At 48.0% G+C, this 23,553-nt stretch overlaps 2 protein-coding genes across 4 annotated transcripts in view; one reads left to right on the top strand and one right to left on the bottom strand.

Annotated features, from left to right (window-relative positions):
• The window catches only part of FAM219A (family with sequence similarity 219 member A), a 57,731-nt gene extending 40,649 nt beyond the window's left edge, over window positions 1–17,082 (bottom strand). For all 3 annotated transcript variants that reach the window (XM_068974024.1, XM_068974023.1, XM_068974022.1), the window contains exon 1: window positions 16,997–17,082. In XM_068974024.1, the coding sequence (XP_068830125.1) occupies window positions 16,997–17,056 (60 nt within the window). In that variant the 5' untranslated portion in view covers window positions 17,057–17,082. The remainder of the gene's footprint in view (window positions 1–16,996) is intronic.
• Window positions 17,055–23,553, top strand: part of DNAI1 (dynein axonemal intermediate chain 1) — a 67,706-nt gene continuing 61,207 nt past the window's right edge. Inside the window, exon 1 of the mRNA XM_068973630.1 lies at window positions 17,055–17,141. Within this exon, the coding sequence (XP_068829731.1) occupies window positions 17,055–17,141 (87 nt within the window). The remainder of the gene's footprint in view (window positions 17,142–23,553) is intronic.

Genomic DNA, 23,553 nt, shown 5'->3' on the forward strand with positions numbered 1-23,553 from the left:
GTTAGAACAGCAGGCCAGCTCAAGGGAGAACTGGTGTTGAACAGGGGTCCTTAGTTCACTTTTATACTCAGGGTACAAGGAGCAGGATAGGGGTCTTGTGGGTCATTTGCTGATTGGATGAGGCATGTATACTGGGCGAGGGAAGCAAATACCTTCTCCCTGTGTGGAGTAGGAGGGGAGAGAGGTTACACTGCTCAGGAAGACCTGAAATCCATCAGTAGTTACAACATGGGGGAGGGAAGGATGATAAGGGTCTGGTTTTTCCGTTCCTGCATTTCAAGACCCTCCTTAGTTTTATCTGCTCTTTTGTCCTTGGGTTTCCACAGAGACCAGACCACACAAGGGCCTGTAGGCCACGTTAAGGGTTTGAGTATTTGTAGCAAGCACAAGGGGGAAGCCACTGAGCTGTAAGGTGCTGTACTGGGCATCCTTGCTACCTGGCAATGCTTTCCTCTGATATCTCCTTTCATTGGGATGGAAAGGATAGTGCTCCCCACAATTCTTGCTGCAGCTATCTCTGTCAAGAGAGTGACTGCACCTAGATCCTCACTGCCCAGGGAAGAACTAGACATAGGAAGAATGTGAATAGGGGCATCCAAGGCTGTGAGGCTCATCAGAAATTCTGTACTTGGTAGATGAGCTGTCACTACAAAGCTAATGTTTTCTGGCTACTGTGTAGCCAGCCTCCACTTCTCAGCTTTCCTGCACTATTGGATGTTCCTTTCTTTGTTTGTTTTTATTTTTATTTTTATTTTTTTTGGCTGCACCGTGTGGCATGTGGGATCTTAGTTCCCAGACCAGGGATCCAACCCAGGCCCCATGCATTGGAAGGGAGAGTCTTAACCACTGGACCACCAGGGAAGTCCCTATCAGATGTTCCTTTGCATTGGACAAAACGACTAAGGGACTAGTAGCTGTTAGGCTTGGGTGGTGGAAGTGCAGCAGCACTCCTGTGGGTGGGAGCAGGGCCCCGGGTGGGTTCAGTTTGCAGGAAGTGGCTCTCAAGCTCTGTGTGCCCTCCTGGTTAGCCGGCTCGCAGTACCCGTGGCGCTTTCACTGCTTGTTTGGGGCGCATGCACACTTGGAAGTGCGTATCTTTACAGTCTCTCCTCTGTGAAGATGGGCACTGGGGAGTGAAGATCCTGGGCCGTGCAGGAACGCTAAAATCCCAGAAGGTGGGGGCTATGTTCTAGCCCTCAGAGGCTTTTGAACTTGGTTGGAAAGAAAAAGGGACCTGCCTATCCATCTCCTCCTCCTGTCTCTCCCGGACTCTCTGGGCCCACAGTCCAGCTAAACAGGAAACCAGGCTTGGGTCCCTGCCAGGGCCCAGGCTGGGGCAGGAAGCTCAGGAAACCACTGAGAAAGACCCTCTTTAGCATGAAAGAAGGCTGCTCAGAAATGCTTGGGAAGGTAAAATAAACCCAGCCCCTGCTGATCAGTCTCCCAGAGGAGGAGGGGACTGGAGCTGCTGCTACTCACCAGCACAGTTAAGTGTGGCCCTCACAGGATTCACAGAGGGCACACCTAGGGGCTTCGTGAGGAGAGACAGTGCTCTCAGTGAGGACAGACTCCAAGGAAGGGCGCTCCCTCAGAACCCAGGTCCTCAATGAAGCGGGCTAGGTACATGTGGTCTAAAGACATCCTGGGGCTATCTTGGGTTGATAAGGAAGGAAATGATGGTATAGGATAAGGGCAGTGGTAGAAAAAGGACCTAAAGAAGAAAGGGCTAGGGAGAGCTGTGATATGTCTGGGGACAAAGGCAGAGAATTGACAGGGGTTCTCTGTTGTTCAAATGTGAAGAAAGCACCTGACGAAATAATGGACTGAGTCACACACAGACAACAGATGTGTGGTGGCCAAGGTGGGGGAAGGGTGGGTGAGGGATGGATTGGGAGTTCAGGACTAGCAGATGCAAACTATGACATATAGGATGGATAAACAACAAGGTCCTACTGCACAGCACAGGAAACTATATTCGTTATCCTGTGATAAACCATAACGGAAAGGAATACGAAAAAGAATGTGTGTGTGTGTATATATATATATGACTGAATCACTTTGCTGTGCAGCAGACCTTAACACAACATCGTAAATCAACCATATGTGCTTAGCTGCTTATTCGTGTCCGACTCTTTGAGACCCTGTGGACTGTAGCTCTCTGTCCATGGGATTCTCCAAGCAAGAATATTGGAGTGGGTTGCCATGTCCTTCTCCAGGGGAATCTTCCCGACCCAGGGATCAAACTGGGGTCCTCTGCATTGCAGGTGGATTCTTTACCATCTGAGGCACAGGAGAAATCAACTATTCTTGAATTAAAATAAATTTTTTTTTAAAAAAGGAAAGAATGGACTGAGGTGATAGCCATCAATGGCTGCTAAAAACATTAGGTGAAAGGCTAAAGAGGAACCTTTGTGATGGAGATATCAGGCTAACTACACCACTAATCAATTCAAACAACACAAAACGTGGGACAGCCATGTGTCCAGTGCCTCCTGATACGATGCAATGGGAAATATGGAGCACCACCTTGGAAGTATCCTTCACAAAAAAGTTGAATTAGAATCTGATCGGACCTTGAGGTTTAGTTACCACTCTGCAGAAATACCAGAGACAGAGGACTACAGTATTGAAGGTAATCTAGTGGGTGGGTACAGATGAAACAAGACTAGCCCTAGGTTGATAATGATTTAACTCGAGTGGTTCACTTTACCTTTTTCTCCACTTTATGTTTGAAATTTTCCATGACAAAATGTTTCAACATTTTTGAGAATGTCTGCAGACTAGAAACTGCCTCCTTCTCCAGCCCACTGACCTGTGAGGAGAGTAGTTGCAACGGGGACTTTTTCAAATGTTTCCTGAACCCTGAGAGTTGGCCTTTGAGAACTGAAATGAAAGCAGGATGTCATCCACTAGTGTCAGTAGTGGGGTTCTCCAGGAAGGCCCCCTCCACCAACAGGACTATGCAACAGCCAGGGCTCAGAAGGCCAGGGGCAGAGCCTCCTCCAGCCCAAGCCCACTCAATAGAACCTGCTCTGGGAACCAATGGGAGCACAGAGCACTTCCGTCTCTCAGTTCAGTTCAGTTCAGTTCAATCCCTCAGTCGCGTCCGACTCTTTGCGACTCCAAGGACTGCAACACGCCAGGCTTCCCTGTCCATCACCAACTCCCGAAGCTTACTCAAACTTATGTCCATCGAATCTTCCATCTCTAGCTTGGCCTAATCAGGGCCCTACCAAGGAGGCCAAACTCTCCTCATTTGGTGGTAAGAATAATAAACCATCGCCTCACCCTCTCCTATAAAAATTCTCTTGGGAAGCACTGGCAAAAAAATGGAAATCACCAGCCTTTTAATCACCATCAACCTTTAGATCAGAAATGATGCAGTAATTTGCAGTTCATTTTCATATACATGATCTTATGTTTATTTTATAAATAGTTTAAAAGATTAGGAGCTTGGCCAAAGGTCATAACAAAAGGGCTAGAGCTGGAATATGCCCAGCCAACTACCTACCAGGGCTGTGCACAGCTCCTGCCCTGAGGCCCATGCCCCTCACTAGCTCTCCCTGATCTCTGTGCACAGCTCCTGCCCTGAGGCCCATGCCCCTCATTGCTGACAGGTTCTTTTTGGTGCCAATGTTTTCTATCTTGAATATCATCCCCCAGCCTGGTCTCCCTCCCTGACTCCATGTAATAATGTTCCCTCCTCTTCCCCAAACTACTTACCAGCCACCACCACCTTCCTACATCATGATCCCCATTATCCTCTAAGTTTATGACCTCCTCTGAGCCAGGGCTGGAAGCAGCAGACCTGCTGAGATCAGAGAGGACTTTCTGGAAGCTGAAATCCTCAGGGAACCCCTTTGGGATTTGCAGTAGGCCCAGTTCAGGTCCTTCTCACCAGCTGCTGCAATTAACATGTCAACGTGACTGCTGGCTTTCCCACCAGAGGCACACCTGCCCCTGGGCAGAACAGTTTGTAGCATTTAGTTTTTGTGCTAAGGAGAATGTGAACCCCATGCCTGACAGACAAAGAACTGGACAACAAGGTTGGCACTCTTCCCTTCCTCTAAGAGCTCATCACCCTCTGATATACACTCCTGATATATACTTTTTCATCTCCAAGAGGATGCATGCAAGTCATCCAATGGTGGAAGACCCAGGTAGGAGTTCTTCATCAGCAGAACTAAGTTTTTTTGCTCACTAAATATTACACATCACAACTCTATTCATAGCTTTTCCAGCCTCACAACAAAGTGGGCAGCACAATCATCAGCTGTGCCACCAACAGGGAAGTGGGAAGCGCGATCATCAGCTGTGCCATCAACAGGGGAGTGGCTGGATTGACTCCTCCATGTTTCACTTTTTTTCAAATAAGTGCCCTTTAAATCTTTTTTTTTTTTTAAAGATTTAATTAATTTGTCTTTGGCTGTGCTGGGTCTTTGTTGCTGTGTGGGCATTTTTTCTCTAGTTGTGGAGAGCAGGGGCTACCCTCCAGTTGCAATGCTCGGGCTTCTCATTGTGGGGGCTTCTCTTGTTGCACAGCATGGGCTCCAGGTGCTCCAGGTTCAGTAGCTATGGCTCACGAGTGCTAGAGCATGCACTCAATAGTCGTGGTACATGGGCTAGTTGCTCCATGGCATGTGAGATCTCGGACCAGGGATCTTCCCATGTCTCCTTCATTGGCAGGCAGATTCTTTACCACTGAGTCACCAAGGAAGCCCCTAAATCTTTTTTTTTTTAATCCACTTATTTGGCTGTGGTGGGTCTTAGTCGTGGCATGTGGGCTTCTCTCTAGCTGTGAAGCTGCATGGGCTCAAACGGGCTCAAGAGGATGAGCAGCACAGCCCCGTGGCACGTGGGATCTTAAGTTCCTGGACCACGAATCAAACCTGCGGCTCCTGTACTGCAAGGCAGTTTCTTAACCACCGGACCACCAGGGAAGTCCTAGAAGTCACTCTTTGTCAGAGCACTCAAGCTCCTTCTCATCCTGTGGTCTGAGCTCAAACATCACTTTCTCACGGGAGCCTCTCCTGACACCCCCAGTCAAAGGTGGGAAGCTTTATTTTTCTCTCATGCTACCTTGTTCCTATCTGTTCTCTCTCTTGTCATAATTTGTCACTGTAATTTTGTTTGTGCATCTTATCTGTTTGACATCTCTCTTTCCCACTGGATTGCCAGTTCATAAAGGCAGGGCCCATGATTGCTTTATTTACCATATCATTCCTTGGGTCTGGTATAGTGTTTTGAGGTGCTCAAAAGCTATTTTTTTGAATCACAAATGAGTGTCCCAATTCATGTATCCCCCTGAATCTCTCATAATTCCCTACATGTTCCATATACTCTGCTAATGAAGTCCCACCTAGTCATCCCCCTCTGGGTCTCTCCTGCTCCCTTCTTTAGAATCACCTCGCAACCTCCTCACTTTTACTCATTTTTAAAGGATGCAGCTATAGTCTTCTATAGTTTTGTTTCATGAGAGCAAGTTTCTTCTTTGCCAAAGTGTGAGCTTTGGGAGTAGAAGCTATCCATCCAGGAGTTAAAAATGGGCGGCGGGGGCGGGGGGGGGGGGAGTTGGGTGATGAGACTCACAATGCGTCATAAGTGGACACTGCAAATCAGGATATTATATGTATCAAGTTACATGGTAGAGGTTAGAAGCTTTGGGGATTGGTTGAGAACTCAGTATAACAGTCAGAGAAGGCTTCCTGGAGAAGAAGAGTTTATATGGATTTCTGAAGCATGGGAAAAAATGGAATAGGCTTAGAGGAAGAGAGAGAATATTTAATAGGAGAGGAGGCCTTAAGATGCCAATAGATGAGAGGAGGTGAAGGGAGGGCCTTGCTGGACCTACTGGAAAGAAAGTTGTCATGAATGGTAGAAAGTATGGCCAGCTGGAAGGAAAAAGATTATAGATGCCTTAAAAACCAGCAGAGAAATTTAAGTTGATACAGAAGAACTTAAGCTCAGATTGTGAGGGAAATAACATGGGCCTGAGAGTCAGGATGCCTGAATTCTATTCTCAGCCATGCCAACCTCTAGCTGGGCAATGGCCAAGTCTATTTATCTTTGTGGAATTCTGCTGGCATATCTGTAACGTAGGCACAAATTATTTTCCCAATCTATTGTACAAGGTGGGGTTCAGGTGTTTTGGAAACATGTTTGGATCTACCTTAATAAGGAATCCAAGATAAGGATAAGACAATTGTACCCATAATCTTCACACAAAGACAATGGATTAAGGCCACAGGATAGGTAGAATGGAGAATTCATATCTTATTGAAGGAGAAGAAAGAATACATGGAAAACATGGCATTTTTGATTGACCTTGAAAGACAGGAAAGATTAAAAACACTTAATAACAGACAACTAGGAAAGTGCTGCTCATACTAAGCTCCACAGTGAATTTTGGGGGGCATGTTTATATCACACACACTTAATAGAGTCATGTTTAATGCTGGAATGTTGTTCCTAGCTCCTGCTCTACAGAGAGTGTGGCATTTTGCAAAGAGCAATGTGTCTTCTAGGTGCCTGGCTTCTGGCCCCATTTAGGAACTGCTGCCACAGGAAACACGAGGCAATGGAATCCAGAGGCAGAAGCATGTCCACGCTGCCACCCAAAGGCCCTGGTTCCTCCCTGTGAAGCCACAGGTAATATGAAGTCTATCCATCTTTCCTTCCTTAACTCTAGTCCTTTAGGCATTTGAAAACCTTAAAATGCTTTAATGCTTTTTCTGAGACTGTTGTTTTTTCTGCTTTGTTTTTACTGGCTGAACAGCCTCAGTTCTTCCAACTATTCCCACAGGACACGGTTTTGACTCCTTTCATTTCCAGTCCTTTCTTCTTTTGAAGGAGAACATCAGCTGCAGATGCAGCATTTGGACGGCGCTGACCAGTGCAGAGTAGGACTCTCGCCTCCCAGGACCTGAACTCTACAATTCTATAAACACAGCCTAATAGCACACTAGCTTGTCTGGTGGCTGTGTCACACAGTGGACTTCCATTAAGCATCTGTCCACATAGCACTAGCCCTCTTTGAGGGTCTACCCTAGTCTACCCACTCACACACCCTCACCTAGGTTCCTATTTAAATTCCACATGTAAATTCCACGGCGCTGAATTCAACCAGCTCCATCTCTGAGCATGAGTCATGTTACACACAGGCAGCATAGTTTCTACTAAGTATGAAACCACTACCTCACTAGCCCCTCTGGACTTTTATCTATATTAGCAGCAGCCTGGCCTAAGATTTCATTGCAGGTTCTTGCCTTGGTTCTACATTACTAGGGAAAGGGCTACCCTATTTCAGATGTGTCCTAAGCTCAATATAACAATAGGTACAGGGACTTCCCTGGCAGTCCAGTGGTTAAGATACTGCACTTCCACTGCAAGGGGCCCAGGTTTGATCCCTGGTCAGGGAAATAAGATCCCGCATGTCATGTGGTGGGGCCAAAACAAAAAAACAGGTACAGCCGTTAAATATGATCATAAAACTTCCACTGACAATAAAGAGAAGTACAGTACCAGTGTTATGAATGGTGGCAGCCCCACAGTTATCTATACTTGGTCAGATCACATGAAGAGGTCTGTGTCTATGGCCAGGAGTGGGAAACTCAAAAGCGCCCACTGGAGCAGCTAGGATGACTAGAGATTTGGAAACCAGAGTCCAGGAAAATGGTAGAAGGAAGAAACAAAGCCTGTTTAGCTTGGGTAACAGAATGCTAAGGCTGTATAGCCCACAGTAGAGCCTCTCCCCTCCCATAACTGCTGGCTTAAGGATTTCCTCTTGGAGCCTACTTCTTCTTCTTGCTCCTTTGGCTGTGGGCTTATAGTTTCATCTTTAGTGTGGCCAACCGCTTATGAGATATTTATGAGATCTCTCTCTGAATCTGCCTCTCTTCCCCTCTTCTCTGCTCAGCAGAGTCAAGGTTATTCCATCTTACATGGCCTATTTATTTCCAAAGGATTGTTACCTTTATTATCAAGTCAATACTTCAAAAACCCATGCTGAAGATCAGGGTAGGAAAGATCAGTTTTCTCCATTCATCTCTTAAGGAGCCATATCCTAAGACTCCAGCCCTCAGTGAAACAGATTGCTAAGCCTGCTACCATCTCCAGGAGAATTCCTTTCCTGCATTGCTTGCCTAGGATGGCTATGACGATGCAAGGTTATGGCAAGCAGAACACTAGAACTGGCATCCCCTCACTGAAGACTATGGCAGACATGAGAGCTCAACCAGGTCACTGTTTCTCTTTGAACCAGGACTTAGTCTCAGAATTCACCTTAACACATGCTCCAGGCAGCTGGTACTAATCAGTGGGCACTGGAATAATGGGTGAACAGAACTGAGCCATGCAGCAGCCACACCACAATTAAAAGTAAAATACTAAATGGGTAAAGTGTACAGTACAGGAATTATATCTCAGTGAAGCTGTCAAAAAAAGAAAAGTTAATGGTGAAAATTTGCTGGTTTCACCAAAGCAGCATTTAGTAGAGGGACTTGAAGGAAAGCAACCCCCACCCCCCGCCTTAGCATTATCTAGAGAAAAAACTAGGCATTTGATATTTGCTTCCATACCTGACCAAAGTTCACTAAGAACTTCCTACCGATTGCAACCAGTTCCGATCCTCACATAAAGCAGCAACATCCTATTAGAAACTAGCAGGAGGCAGAATTGTATGGCTTATAAAACAGGCTCAGAAGAGCTTGGAAGAATAGAAACCTAGACTCGATCAGAACAGAAACTAATTTCTTTTTAAAAAAATTATTTATTTGTTCTATGCCAGGTCTTAGCTGTGGTATGTGGGATCTAGTTCCCTGAAGGGATTGAACCTGGGTCCCCTGCATTGAGAGCACAGAGTCTTAGCACAGTCACTTAGCACAGTGACTGCCAGGGAAGTCACAAGACTAATTTCTAAGTCAGAGTTTCCTAAGAGTATTCCACAAAACACAACGGTTCTGTAAGATGTTAATAGATATAACAAGGAAAAAGTTGCAAAGTTACATAAGCTTGAGAAACACTGGGTTAAACAAAGCTGGAAAGATTTCTTTATTGCAGGGCTTCGCAGAGTCTTTAAAATGCTAGCAAACATTGTGATAGGATAGAGTGTATAGGTTCCCAAAGGAATTTGTCTATAGACTCTTTTATCCCCCCATAAAGTATCTCAAAGGACCAATATTCCTAAGAATGTACTATAGGAAATGCTGATCTGAGCCAGGCTTGCCTGAGAGCTTCATTAATTCCTTTGTAAGGATAAAACTGGAAATTAATATGGGAACTATAAATCATTTATAGTTTACACATAATTATGTTTAAGTTAACTACATTGTAAAATATATATGGTTCTCACACCACAGTTTGGTGCAATTAATTCAATCAATCTTCGTTAAAGTACCCCTTCAGGTACTGCTCCAAATAGATAGATGGGGTGGACTCTGGTTATGACAGCCAAGAGTCTGGTGATGAAAACAGGAAAAACCAGGCCAGGAACCACAGTAGCTGGGCTCATTTGTGCCTGGGTGTAGACTCTTGTCATACTTAATACTTCTTAGGGCTAGAAAGGTCATTCAGAGAACGCTCTTTATAGCCATTGATGTGTGTGTGCTTAGTCACTCAGTTGTGTCTGACTCTTTGTGACCCCAGGGACTGTAGCCCACCAGACTCCTCTGTCCATGGAATTTTCCAGGCAAGAATGCTGGAGTGGGTTGCCATTTCCTCCTCTAGGGGATCTTCCTGACCCAGGGCTGGAACCCATATCTCCTTCATTGGCAAGAGGATTCTTTAACACTGAACCACCTGGGAAGCCCCCTTTATAGCCATTAGTCCCCTCTTACTTGTATACACACTCACATACATTATTATCATTATAGAAACTTAAAATTCACCCTCAAGAGACACAGCCATCTGATCCTTAATTTGACATCTCTGAATAACAACAACAAACACAAGTATATATTTGCTTGAACTGGTTCCTAATAATGTAAAGTGTAGAGGGATCTTCTACGGCCCCTACCTACCCATTCCTCAGGCCAGACCTTCTGGGCCTTCTTCCCAGACAACTTCCCCACTCCAGAGTCCCTCCCTAAAAGCAGGAGCTCACTCTGCTGCTCCAGGGTGAGGCCTCTGGGTCATGTGCCAGTTTCTGAACTGCAGAACCAAGCCAGATCCAGAGCTGCTCCCAGCTCTGCCTCCTTCCTTCCTTCCCTTCTCCCGCCCAGACAGCCAGATTCCCACCAGAGTTTCCTTAGGAAACAATGACTTGAGAGTCTGCTGAGCCACACCTCTTGCTTCCTTCAACTAGCATCTCTGGGTATTAGCCCTAAGCCTGATTCTCTGCTTCCTGCCTCCTCTGGGGCTTCCTGCACCAGTTCTTCTGCGTTCTTCTGGAAGACAGGAAGCAGCTAAGCCAAGATGCTGAGTCTCAGGACTTCCCTGGTGGTCCAGTGGCTGAGGCTCTGTGCTCCCAATGCAGGGATTCCGGGTTCTACCCTTGGTCAGGGATCTAGATCCCACATACCACAACTAAGAGTTCACACGCCATAACTAAAGATCCCATGTGCTGCATCTAAGACCCAGCACAGCCTAAATAAATGCATATTTTTAAAAAGAAGAAGCAGCTGAATCTCCCATGTCCGCTTTCCAGACAAAGGGCTCCATCTGCCCTCTCAAAGAGGGCAGAGGGTCCCTGAAGCTGATCAGGTTCAAGTGAGGCTCTGCTCACTCTGAGCCATAGTCAGTCGAGGGCAGCAGGCAGCTGGGGGTTGGAGATGACTCAGCTTGTCTCCCAGCCACCATGGAGCCAGGTAACCTCCTGGTACCACATGTCCATCTGCAGAGGCTACACTAGGGTGTTTTGAGAAGCCAGCTCACCCTGGAGCGATCTGAACCCAGAAGCCTGCTACCCTGCCTGGAAGACGGCAGCCTGGGTGCTGCTCCTACACCAGGCGCAGCTTTCCAGGCTGGTCTCAGAGAAGAAAGGTTATGACAGCCAAGGAACATCTGTATATATGTTCCTTTCCATTTTGACTCTTGCAAGTGAAGCAATAACTCATACAACTATTCTAGAAGAAATCAGTGAACCAATCAGTAAGAAAACCAGAGGTTTGACCAGAATGATGGTAGAAGGCAAGGCCAGGCCAGAAACTGCAACATCAAACACTCTCACAACCAACAGAGAATTTTATTTTTCCTATATCAAAGTGCTGCTGGGAAGAAAAAAATCGACCATGGCTCCTCACTGCCACCAATTCACTTGCATCCATCAAAGCAGGTTACAGAGGAAAAGCGTTCACTGGCAGGTGAGTGCATTTCTCCATATCGTTTTGAGGCTGTGGGGCCAGTGTCACTCTGCTCTTCAGGTTTTCGGGACTCCTGGGTCCCCCATCACCACAAGATTGCAGCTTCAGCAGCAAAGCAGAGGAAAAAACAAAGCAGTCTTCCCCCATACAAGTGTTCCTGATGCCAAGAGGTACACAGACCCTTCAAATTTCCCTGGGCGGTGATGGTACTTCTTTGCCATCCAGATATCCATGCCAGAAAGCTGGGAGTCATCCTTGACTCCCCACCTCTCCACTCTACCTCCAAATAGGTACTGTATCTGTATATATGTTCCTTCTTCTCCTGCTTTAGTGAAGGCATTCATCATTTCTTGCCTAGATTATTATTGTGTGTGTTAGTCACTCAGTTGTATCTGACTCTTTGCAACCCCATGGACTGCAGCCCACCAGGCTCCTCTGTCCATGGACTTATCCAGGTAAGAATACTGGAGTGGGTAGCCATTCCCTTCTCTAGGGGATCTTCCCAATCCAGGGATTGAACCTCGATCTCCTGCATTGCAGGTAGATTTTTTACTGTCTGAGCCACCAGGGAAGCCCAGATTATTATTGTACCCACCTTCATATTAGTTTCCCAACCTCCAATCTCACCTTTTCCAATCTCTCAACCACTGCTGGAGTGACAGTCCTAAATTCAAATTTGGTCATGTTATTTCCTTAACTATAAGCCTTCAATTATTCTAATGCATCCTTTTGATCCTTCCTTTATGCTCTTTACCTGGAAGTCTTGTCCTCATCTCCTCATATTGACAAATATGCCAATATTGACAATATTGCCAAGTTTCTGGTCCTCTTCTAAGAGCCCATTCAGCAATGTCTCCTCTGTGAAGCCTTCTTTGACCACTAGATGAGAGGCCTTGGTGGACCTGGTTCTTACTTCTTACAGGGCTCATTACCCCGAGTGCCTCGATCTGTCTTGACTGTGTATAACCATCTCTGGAGCAAGAGGGTGTGCTACTGAGCCCAGCACAACATTTAGCAGAAAGCAGGTTGTTAGTGTTTGTTGTGGAGAAGTCAATGGCAACCCACTCCAGTACTCTTGCCTGGAGAATCCCAGGGACGGAGGAGCCTGGTAGGCTTCCGTCTATGGGGTCGCACAGAGTGGGACACGACTGAAGTGACTTAGCAGCAGCAGCAGCAGCAGCAGCAGTGTTTGACTGAGGAGATGAGCAATAAGGGAGGAGCTGGAGGTCTGAGCAAACCTGATCCTCACTTTGCAATATAGGAAGAGAGAGAAGGGTGTGCCTCTTTCAGAGCCTGAGAAATGCTACTGGGTCATGAACTACGTACGTGGACCACTAGCAGAATCCACTCTTAAACTGAAGAGTCATCTTCCTATGGATATAAGGAGGTGACCTAAGGTGCCCCAACCACAGAATATATGTAGGTCGATTTGCATAGCGGCTTCTTGCTAGCTTTACAATGTTCCCTCTGCCACTTTCAGGAGCTGCTGTGGCCCACCCATTAAATTAATGTCCTGACCATCCCCACCCCAGAGTGCCAGGAGTCAGGAGGAGTCTGAAACTCTTTTCCAATCTCATGTGGTCAAAGGGTCAGAACCTCAGCATTCCCCCTGGGAGGTATCCCTCTTTACCAGGAATGCCCTCCATTGATCTCCACCCTTTCCTAACAAGTATCTAAAACCTTCCTGTAGCCATTTGAGCCCAGCCTTCTCCTGGCCACCCCCTAGAGAGATTTCACTTGTCTTTATCTGTAAAGTACCTGGAACTGAGCATATGCTCATGAACTAAACAAATGTGTTCATGGATAACCTGGGTTTCAGTGAGACTAGGCTAGTATTTCTCTCAAGTGCACAGAGACCCCATCTGGTGCCATATGCCACCCCCACCCCACTTTTTTTGCACCAAATCTCTTCCTCTCCAATTACAGTCAAAGAGAAGACATAAACTGTGAGGCTGTACCAACCAGCCCAGCAGACAGACAATAGGGCCAGAGAGCCTATCCCTGCTGCTAATACAAACAATAGCCAAAATTCAACCCACCTGCTCAACAGTGAACTGTGGACAGCTGGGAGCCTCTCTAGATCACTGCAGTGTGTGGCTTGGCCACAGAACTGACATACGTGTGCCTGTTCCTGGCAGTTTCTCGGGGAAAATCTGTGCTCAGAAACACTCAGGAGTGTCTAGGAGATAGACATAGCAGGAGAGGAACCCAGGGACTAGGTCTCCAAGAGGAGCTCTCATTCCTTTCATAAAGAGACAGAGCTTGCGGAGCTCTCAGGGCTGGGCCCAGGCCTGGTTCAGCTGCAGAGATGCAGCCATACCAGTTTGGTGTGAGGAGGAAACGAGGGAGGGGACTCCCTTCAGGCAAATTCCCACTCGGGACAGGAGGCTCCTGCAGCTGTGGCAACAGCAGCACCAACAACAGAACAGGGACCTCTTCCTCTTCCTCCCACAGGGAACTAATGCTTAAATTAGCACCTTGGAAACACCCAGATCGGCGGGCTGCGCTTTTTCTCCCAGCTCCTGCCACTCCCCTAGGCCTCCTATTCAAGTGAAATTTTCTCTTTCAAGTAAAATAAAAAAGATGTTTTCCATCTAGAGTTCATCTTTCCAAGTAAGGAATAGCCCCTGGATTCTTCCAGCCACTCCAGGGTGGGATAGGGTTATTTGCTGATCAACCCTATGTGACAGGCTACTGTCAGTAAGTACAGCTTGGTCCTGAAGGGGCAATGATACTGACACCAGTATTGCCCTGTTTCCCTCAGGATTTAAGGAAACAGCCCCCACTCTGCCTTCGGAGGGCCTCATCCTGAGGAGGGTGAGCATGAACAGTAACTTCTGTGGAAATGTGAACTCCAGAAGTCAGGGCTATATCTGTATTGCTAACCACTGTGTCCCTAGTACCTAGCGCAGTACCTGGAATAGAGCTGGTGCTCACCAAGTATTTGGTGAATGAATTTGCTGGAACAATGACATCAGGATGCTATGATATTCTTTGGAAGAGCAAGGAAGTATTATTCAAAGAAGCAGTTTGTCTTCACTTCATAAATAGGAAAACTGAGTTCAGAGAAGAGAGATTTCCTAGAGGTCTCAATAAATAATGGCAAAATATGAACTAGGTCACAGCTGAGTCTTAGACCCTGGTTTTCACGGTCGACCCAAACACCCCTAAAGAGCTACTCTGCTCTTCTCTTCTGCAGTATGCCACCTTGATTCCTTATGCCCCAAAATGAAGACTCTTGGGGAAACTCCACACAAGATTTTATTGGTCTCAATAGCACAAAGAGCACTTAAGGAGTTCTGTGAGTGTGTGCACGCATGCTAAGTTGCTTCAGTTGTGTCCAACTCTTTGCAACCCCATGGACTGTAGCCCATCAGGTTCCTCTGTTCATGGGGGTTCTCCAGGCAAGAACACTGAAGTAGGTTGCCATGCCCTTCTCCAGGGATCAAACCCACATCTCATGTCTTCTGGATTAGCAGGCAGGTTCTATACCCCTAGCGCCACCTGGGAAGCTCAAGGAGTTCTAGGAATCCTCAACTTTGACGTTGGAACAGAGATGGGGAGGTAGAGGCATGCAGGGCAATGGCTATGACCCCTGAATGGGGGATGACTGTATTGCTGTTTCCGTAAGATTCAGCCTCAACAAAGTATCCTCTTGCGGAGAAGTGCTCCTTTAGCCTTAAAGAAAAGAGTCTAAAGTCACTCAGAGCTTTTCTGATAACTGCCTCCTCGCCAGAAGCACTTCTACTCTGGAGCCACACAGACCAGAAATAGTTCAGAAGTCTTTTGAGGACACTACTCACTCAAACAAACGATTGTTGATAACTTCATTCAATAACAGAGGCATCAGGGATGACTGGGGAGCCTGGTGACCCTCTCCTTCTCCCCGCTCCCTGGAAAACAGCTATTGCCTCCCATCTTAGTAACCCCAGATAGGAGGCAAGAACCAACTCGTGCTCTCTTCTGATGCCTTGGATCTCTTCCTCTGCTTCTTCATCTGCCCTCCTTTTGATTCTTGCTTAGATAAGAACTGGAAGGGCAGTCTAGCTTGATAAACCAGGTTGGCTGGAAGGATAATCCAGAAAGGAACATTCTCTTAGCCCAGCCTGAAGTTCTTCAGGTTCATGGGACAGACTTCTTACCAGGATTTTCTGGCCCTCAAACAATCCAATAATGGCATCAGGCTAGGAAAAAAGTCCATCAGCATCTCTTTCCCCCGTTTAATACTGTACACTTCTATAGAACTTCTCTGGGCTCCTAGAACTAAGTCATCAGGAAAGGAGGAAAAAACGACACGTCTCCTGCCAGGTGGCCTCTAATGATTCCCTCTACCATCTCTAAAAGGTGTGGCTTAGAGTAGGTCATGGGTCCCTGTCAAGGTCTGTCTTGGCTGCTGTAATGGACACATTACTTGCTCAGAATGCCACAAAGCACATCTGTCAGCCAGGGCCGGGGTGGGGGTGGGGGGCAAAGGTAGAATCTGTTCCTCACGTTCACTTAACACAGAGGGGAGAAGGTTAGGAACCCCAGAGCTTCAAGACTTGGAGAGCTCTGTTCAGCTCCAGCTGAGCTCAGAGAATACCGCACCCACACCTTCAGATTCTCGGCCTGCCTTGCCTCCTTCCAGCTCCCACCCGGACTCCAAGTGGGAAAGAAGGAAAAGCAAAGCGAACAGAGCCGAAGCACTCCCCTCCTTCTCCCTCTCCCTATATCAGTGGAAGAGACGCCGCCGCTAGGCCTCAGCGTGTCTCCCCGGGCAAATGTACAAGCCAGTCAGGTATACACGGGGAGCCGACCCCAGTGGGAACGGCCTCTCCCAGGCCAGCCTCCGTGCACGGCCCTCCCCCTTCCATCCCCTCCGCGCCGGCAGCGATGACATCATTCTTCCCTGACTCCCGGACCGCGGGCAGGATCGGAGCCCAGCAAGGACTCCCAGCACGCAGGCCTAGGATGCTCGGGGCTCTTTCGAACCGGTGGGCACAGGCGGCTCCTGTGCGGCCCCGCCCCCTCTCCAGCCGGTTCCGAGCTCTCTCATCTGAGCCCTGGATTCTCCATCTCGCCGCCGTGCTCTCCTCTACCCGGCTCCTGCATCCCCAGCCTAGATTGCGTGTACTCTCCTCCGGAGAAGAACCGAATCCCCGGGTCCTGCCTGGACACCGTCCCCCTACCGGTCCTCGGCCCGGGCCCCGCGTTCCCACCCATTGCCAGTGAACTGTCGGGCAGGCCCCTCCTCCTCTACAAACCTATTCGCGTCCGTCAGACTGACGGCTCCTGGCCCCCTCCCCCGCTCTGAGCATCATAGGCCTCTAGGTCTAAACGCCTCCCTACCTCCCATCCTCGCCCCCTGGGCCTGCCTCCGGCGGTGCCCCATGACAGTTCCCTTCCTTTCCCCGCTATGGGCCTCCACTAACGTTGTGCACCACTGTGCCCCGGCTCGGTTCCATCCGACGGCGCTCCCCGTAGCTCCCTCGGCCTGCCTCCGCTGACAGTGCTCTCCGCCCTTACAGGCCTCTTTGCTGTCATCCCACATATTCTCCCACGGTTTTCTCGTCCTACAAGTACCCCTCCCCCGGCGATGCGTTTTCTTGGCTCTCTACCCCATCCGAGGCGTCCGCACAGTCCCCAAGGCTTGACTCCCTCCCTCCCCCTCCGGCAGCGCCCCCTCCCGGCCCTGGCCTGCCCGCCGCCCGCCCCCTCACCAGCGGCTGCATCTCCGAGTGCGCGGTGGGCACCTGGAACCGGTCGATCTCCTCCATCATGGTGCCGGCGGGCGAGCGGGCCGGGGGCCGGGCGCGGCCGGGGACGCCGACGGGGACCGCGCCGGGCGGCGGCCCCAGGTGCCGGGTGGGTGGTGCAGACTAGGCCGCCCCGGACCAGTCGGGCAGATGGAGGGTTGGGCGCGGGGCAGGAGATCTGCAGGCGGGCTGAGGCCGGCGTGGCTCCGTCGGCTTGCCTAGCGCTACAGCGTCAGTGGCCGGGCAAAGCCGCAGGTCTTGCCTCGCCTCCTCCTCCGCCGCCGCCTCCTGTCAGCAGCTCAGCCACTGCGGTGACTCGGCAACTCCACTTCCGGGTCCGGGACACCGCCTGAATCCTGCATTATTCATGAGGAGGCGGTGTCTGGAGACCGAGTCCCTCCCGCATGCAGGAGTTCTAGTGGCGCGGCCGCCGGTCGTCTTGCCTGAGGGGGCGGGGCCTAGTGGAGCCGGTGGTTCCCCGCGCGCCTAGCCCCGCCTTCCCCTCGAGCCGGGAGGGGCATCAGAGGCGCCTGCGCCTTGGCTGCTGGTTAGTTGCTGGGTAACCGCGTCGAGGGAGGAGACGATTCCCTTCTGCAAGGGCGCGGAGGACCCACAACGTCGGCTGTCCCCAAAGAACCTCTGAGACTGGGAATTGAAGTGGAAGAGAATCTGGATTTTCTGTGCATTATTGAGGGGACGGACAAACTTCTTGTGCTCAGGCAGAGGAGCGTTTTGTAGGCGCTCCAAGTGTTGAGATGCTTCCTGCCTCTTCAAAGATGCCCCACAAACAACCGCCTCCTCGTAAGCAGGTAACACACCTCGACCTGCTCTGTCTTGATGACCTCTGACCTTCGCTGCCAGTGACCACCGATCATACCTCTGCTACTGACGCTTCATCTTCCTTTCCCTGTTGACTTTCTCCCTGTGACTCCTGGCCTGTGTTCCCAGTGACCTCTGACCGGGTCCTGCTCTCTCCCACTAATCCTAGCCTCCTCTCCCACACTGCCCCAAACTTCTGTTTCCTACCACTCTTTCACTTGTCCTCCTCTCACCATTCCATTCCCTCACTCCATGACCCACCCTGACCAGCCCATCATCCTTAAGCCCCCACCCCCTCTCTTACCAATATGTTCCTCATTGCCGTCACAGTCTTGTCCCAAAGAATTTATTTTTCCCGTCTTTTTCTGAGTGCCCAGTGCTGGGCTAGGTGGAGACACAGGCCTTTGGGAGCTCACAGAAGAAGTGCAGGAGAACTGTACAGAGACACAGATTATATGGGGTTGTATGCTTCAGGTCTTCTGTTTTGGGAGACTTGTGAGGAGAGAGCACTCAGACAAAGAGGAAAGAAGCTCTTTTCCCATCTCCTTTCACACACTGCACACTCCAAACTGGCCCATCCAGACTGCCCTTGTTGCCACCTGGACAGATGTCATCTCTTCTCACAGGAAACCTAAGAGTCACCCTTCTTAACCCACCCAGCTCACCCTAGGAGGAGAAGCAAGGCCCAGCTTCTTGAGGAGCTCTCTGTGACAAAGCCACTCAGTTCTTCAAGGATCACTTTTTCCAAACTCTTCACAAATTATCGGGCTTCCCTGATAGCTCAGTCAGTAAAGAATCCATCTGCAATGCGGGGGACCTGGGTTCGATCCCTAGGTTGGGAAGATCCCCTGGAGAAGGGAAAGGCTACCCACTCCAGTATTCTAGCCTGGAGAATTTTATGGACTCTATATATAGTCCATGGAGTTGCAAAGAGTCAGACAGGACTGAGTGACTTTCACTTCACTTTCACTTTATGAAGTATCATCTTACAATTAATATGCCGTTTCTTGCTTTGTGAAGCAGGGCTCCTATTTATTTATTCTTAAATAATATCTCAGGCCTAGGTATTTTGAGATTTGGAGACCGTATCTGTGTGCCTGCTGTTTATGACTTTACATATTTGGGTCTGGTTTCCTCTATATTGGGTTTCCCAGGTGGCACAGTGGTAAAGAATCTGCCTGCAAATGCAGGAGATGCAGGAAACTCAGGTTTGATCGCTGGTCGGGAATATCCCCTGGAGTAGGAAGTGGCAACCTGTTTCAGTATTCTTGCCCAGATAATTCCATGGATGGAGGAACCTGGCAGGCTACAGTCCATGGAGTGGCGTCTAAGCGGCTAAGCACGCACCCCTCCATATTGCTTGCCCGGTCTCCTTTCCTTCTTTCACCTGGCCTTCCATAGCAGGTGCGCCCACCATTCTTAGATCTCTGCAACCATGGAAAGGCTGCTTTTCCCGTACGGCCTTGCCCTAGTTTTATGTCAGGGTTGAACTGTGTTTTGAAACTCGTACTGTCCTTGGGGCTGCCGACTCATAATATACATGCAGTTTGTTTTAAATTTGGCATTGCTGAGGACTGGTTCACATACAACAAAATGGACCATTTTAGTTGTATATGTTGACAGGTTTTACAAAGTTATACAGTTGTGAACCACTACCACAATAAAGATATAACACACTTCCTCTACTCCCCAGTTTCCTTGTACCTCATCCCAGTCCATTCTCCCCAACTTCCTAGCCCCAAGTAATTACTAGTCTGCTTCTGTCAACTACAGATTGGAGTTTTCTAGGGGTTTGAACAAGCTTGGGAATCAGTTTCTCCAGTCCATTAGGGGAGACATTAGCGGTTTTAGGTAAACTGAGAGTGGAGAGAGGCAACAGCAAACAGAAGATAGAAACGTGGGTCAGCTGGCCTTGCATACACCAATGCTGCTGCTTTGGAAGGAAGGGTTGTTTTAGAACAGGGTAAATATACTTGTGTGGGATGTGAGCAGAAGCTGTAGGTTATATTCATCACTCTTTTGTCTCCATGAGGCCTATAACCTGGGTCAGTTATGAACTGGGTGTGGGACAACCTAGAGAACCTTGAGAAGTCCCTGTCCTCTGGAAACTCAGGCCTGTGGGGGAGACAGAACAGGGGCATATAAAGATAAGCGAGGATGCAATCCCTGGGGTTAAAAGGGAGAGAGGTATGTAGGTTGGAGCAGCAGAGAAGCTTCAGAAGGAGGCAGCTATGACTTGGAGGCCTGCAGTGGAGAGGGAATGTCAGGATTGGATTTGTCAGGGGACGGAAAATAATTTAAACTCCATTGTTTGTATCAGTGATCAAGTCTTCTATTGGCTCCCTCTTGCTCTCAGAATAAAGTCCCAAAAGTCCAATCAATGTCTTTGTATGGCCTAGAAGGCCTTGGCAGGTCTAACCTTTGCTACCCACCTGATTTCAGATCTCATCGTTGCTCTGTGAAGATTCATTCCTCAGTTCCACCACACCGGAACTGCCCTCACTTCCTGGAAAATGACATCCATGCTGTTGTTCTCCTCTAAGCCTTTGACACTGCTATTTCCTCTGACTTCTTGGTATAGTCTTTTTGTCTGCTGCCACCTGCCCCATCCCAACCTGCCCCAAATCTCTCCTTAATCTCCTGTTCATACATCACATCTCAGTTTGCCCAACATATTCTCCTATCAAGGGTTAAGGTCCCTTTCTGGAGGCAGGATGTAGTGATATCCCCACTAGACTGTAAATGTCAAGACTCTGATGTCAAGGATCATGTCTGTCTCATTCATTGTTGATTCCCCTGAACCTAGCACAATGCCTGGAATATATTAAATCCTGAAAATGGGTGGAATATGAATTCTGAATGCTTCCAATTTTTGTTTGGAAATTTTGATCTGGGTGAGTTTGAAGGATAGAAAAGGGTGAGCCTTGGATGAGGAGACTGGTGGGGAGTGATAACAAGGAATTGTAACTGTAGAAGCACACTTTGCTGGGTTTATATTTATATCTGCTTTGGTAGTAAGGCTGCGAATGGTTCAGATTTGAAATATATGTACCCATGCTTTAAGAGCTGGGCGTTGGAAATTGAGGACAAAAATGCTGATGATATAAATATTCTCATTCAACAATTATTTATTGAGCACCTACTATATGCCAGGTATTGCTCTAGGTATTGATGATATTTGTTGTTGTTGTTTAGTCACTAAATTGTGTTGGATTCTTTTGGAACCCCATGGATTATAGTCTATCAAGCTTCTCTGTGCATGGACTTCCCAGCCAAGAATACTGGAATGGGTTGCCATTTCAGGGGGTTCCTTCTTCAGGGGATCTTCACGACCCAGGGATTGAACCTGTGTCTCCTGCATTGGCAAGCAGGTTCTTTACCACTGAGCCACCAGGGAAGCCCATTGGTGATATAGCAACAAATAAAGCAAACACAAGACCCTGCTCTCAGGGAGCTTATCTTTTAGTTTGGAGATAAATTGTCAATAAACAAATAAGTAAAATATATTGTTTGTCAGATGATGATGGGTGTCCTAAAGAAAAATAAGGCAGGGAAAGGAGTAGGAAGTTCAGGGAACCAGAATATTATGGTTTCAACATAGTGGTTTGGCAGGGGAGACGGTGGATGGGGGGAAGCAGTGGCTCATAGAGGTGACATTTGAGAAAGACCTGAAGGCAGTGAAGGAATTAACTGTGTGATATTCTGGGGGGAAGGCATTCCTGACAGAGGGCATAGTACGTGTAAAGTTCCTGAGAGGGAGCTTGCTCACACGTGTTCTGGATCAGCGAGAAAGGGAGGAGGAAAGTGGCAGGAAATATGGTCAGAGACATGTTCCCCTCTATTCCAGAGGGTTAATCAAATAACCATGGCATATTAAATTGATCATGATGAAGTCCATGAATCATAATTTGTAATTAAAATTCATGAACGTCAGGCACCATAAACCAGGACCAGCTCAAAACATCACTGGTAATACCCCAATAACAGAGTGTCCTTCCTGAAAATTTCGAGAATTCCAACTGGCTGCATGTGTGTATGCAAGAGGAATTTTGCATCGTTGCCAAACATTGCCTGGCAGCCAGACTCCTCAGCAGAGAACTGAATTAGAGTCTTCTGTGAACTCCAGTTAAAGGCTAATTTTAGTTTATGACTAACAAGTTTTAGTACTCTTTTATAACTCAGTTACCATAAAAAAAAAAAAATCAAAAGTCTGGAATTTTGCATCATTTGCCTGTAGGAACCAAAGAAAAGTCTTGCCTTTTTGCATCACTTCGTGTGATCTCTTCAAAAGCCCCTCTGGGACAATACTTTTAGAAATACTGATCTTGATGAGGTGTAATGAGGGTAGGGGTAAGTGGGCAAGAGTTGCAAGGCCAGAAGACAGTCTTAGATGATTCAGAGATTTTGAGTCTGATGACTAGGCCTGGGACCCACAGAAGAAAGGACAGGAGGAGGTGAGCAGAATCGAAGGCAAGTTGATACACTTCTCTTTGTCCTAAGTTAGATCCTCCCTCTTGTGACCCTTCTCAGTGTCATCCTTGCTTCCTCACATCCTTACACTCTCATCCTCATCTCCTCTTCAAGCCCTCGATCTGAGACTTTGCCCCTTTACTTCCTAAATCTCTTGAATCAGATCACTTTGTTCCTATTCACGGCCACCCCGTTAGCCCTGTCTACTGTCATCTCTCACCTCGACAGTTGTAAAAGCTTCGTCAAGCTTTATCACTGGTACTCCCCTCATCTACCCAGGTCCCTTCCAATCCATTCTCTATACCATACCAAGGGATCAACTGTCAATCTGATTATGCCACCCCCCGACTCAAAACCCTTCAGTGACTTCCTACTTCTTTTAGGAGAGGAACCAGTTGTTTATCTTATTTATTATTATTATTATTTATTTGGCTGCCCTGGGTCTTAGTTGCAGCATGTGGGATCTAGTTCCTTGACCAGGGATTGAACCCTGGCCCCCTGCATTGGGAGCTTGGAGTCTTAGCCACTGGACCATGAGGGAAGTCCCAAAGAGGGACCAATTTTTTAAAAAAACCCTCAGGTAAAACAAACAAAAAAACCCCCTCAGGTGCCCATATGGGCTGAGGTCTGCTTGGATGTCTAAGCCTTCACTTGTACCACTGTTCCCCAGTCATTGCTATACTTCGGTTCTTTGTTGTCCCTTCTTTGTGGAACATTCTCCATGCCCTCTCTCCCTCACCGCTGCACTCACTCACAAGGCTCTGGTCCAAACAGCAGCCCCCACAACCACCTTAATGGCCTGTGTCTTGTTAATGAAGAGAGTGAAGTTTTCTCTATATTTATAGTTTCATTGTCCGTGATCTTCTCTTCTAAAGCATGCATCGCAGGGTGTAATTATTCACTTGTTTGTGTAATTATTTTATTAGTGTATGTCTCTCCTATTAGACTGTGAGGCCTTGAGAGCAGGGCCTGTGGATGTTTTTCCTCACAGCTGTATTCTCAGCTCCTAGCACAGTGGCCATTGCTCTTGATGAATGATTGTTACAAGAACTATGGGAAGCAGCTGAGGAAGTAGCATTGGCGCAGTGGAAGCCTATGGTTGGTGATCCTAACACTGATTCTGAGGGAATCAGGGAAGATTTCTAGAAGGAACACCATGATTCAAGGTTTGGACAAAGGTCCAACATGTAGGATAAGAACTGACCAGAGAGATTAGAAGACTAAGGAAGAAT

This window comes from Capricornis sumatraensis, chromosome 6, assembly GCF_032405125.1.
Source record: "Capricornis sumatraensis isolate serow.1 chromosome 6, serow.2, whole genome shotgun sequence".
NCBI classification, from domain to species: domain Eukaryota; kingdom Metazoa; phylum Chordata; class Mammalia; order Artiodactyla; family Bovidae; genus Capricornis; species Capricornis sumatraensis.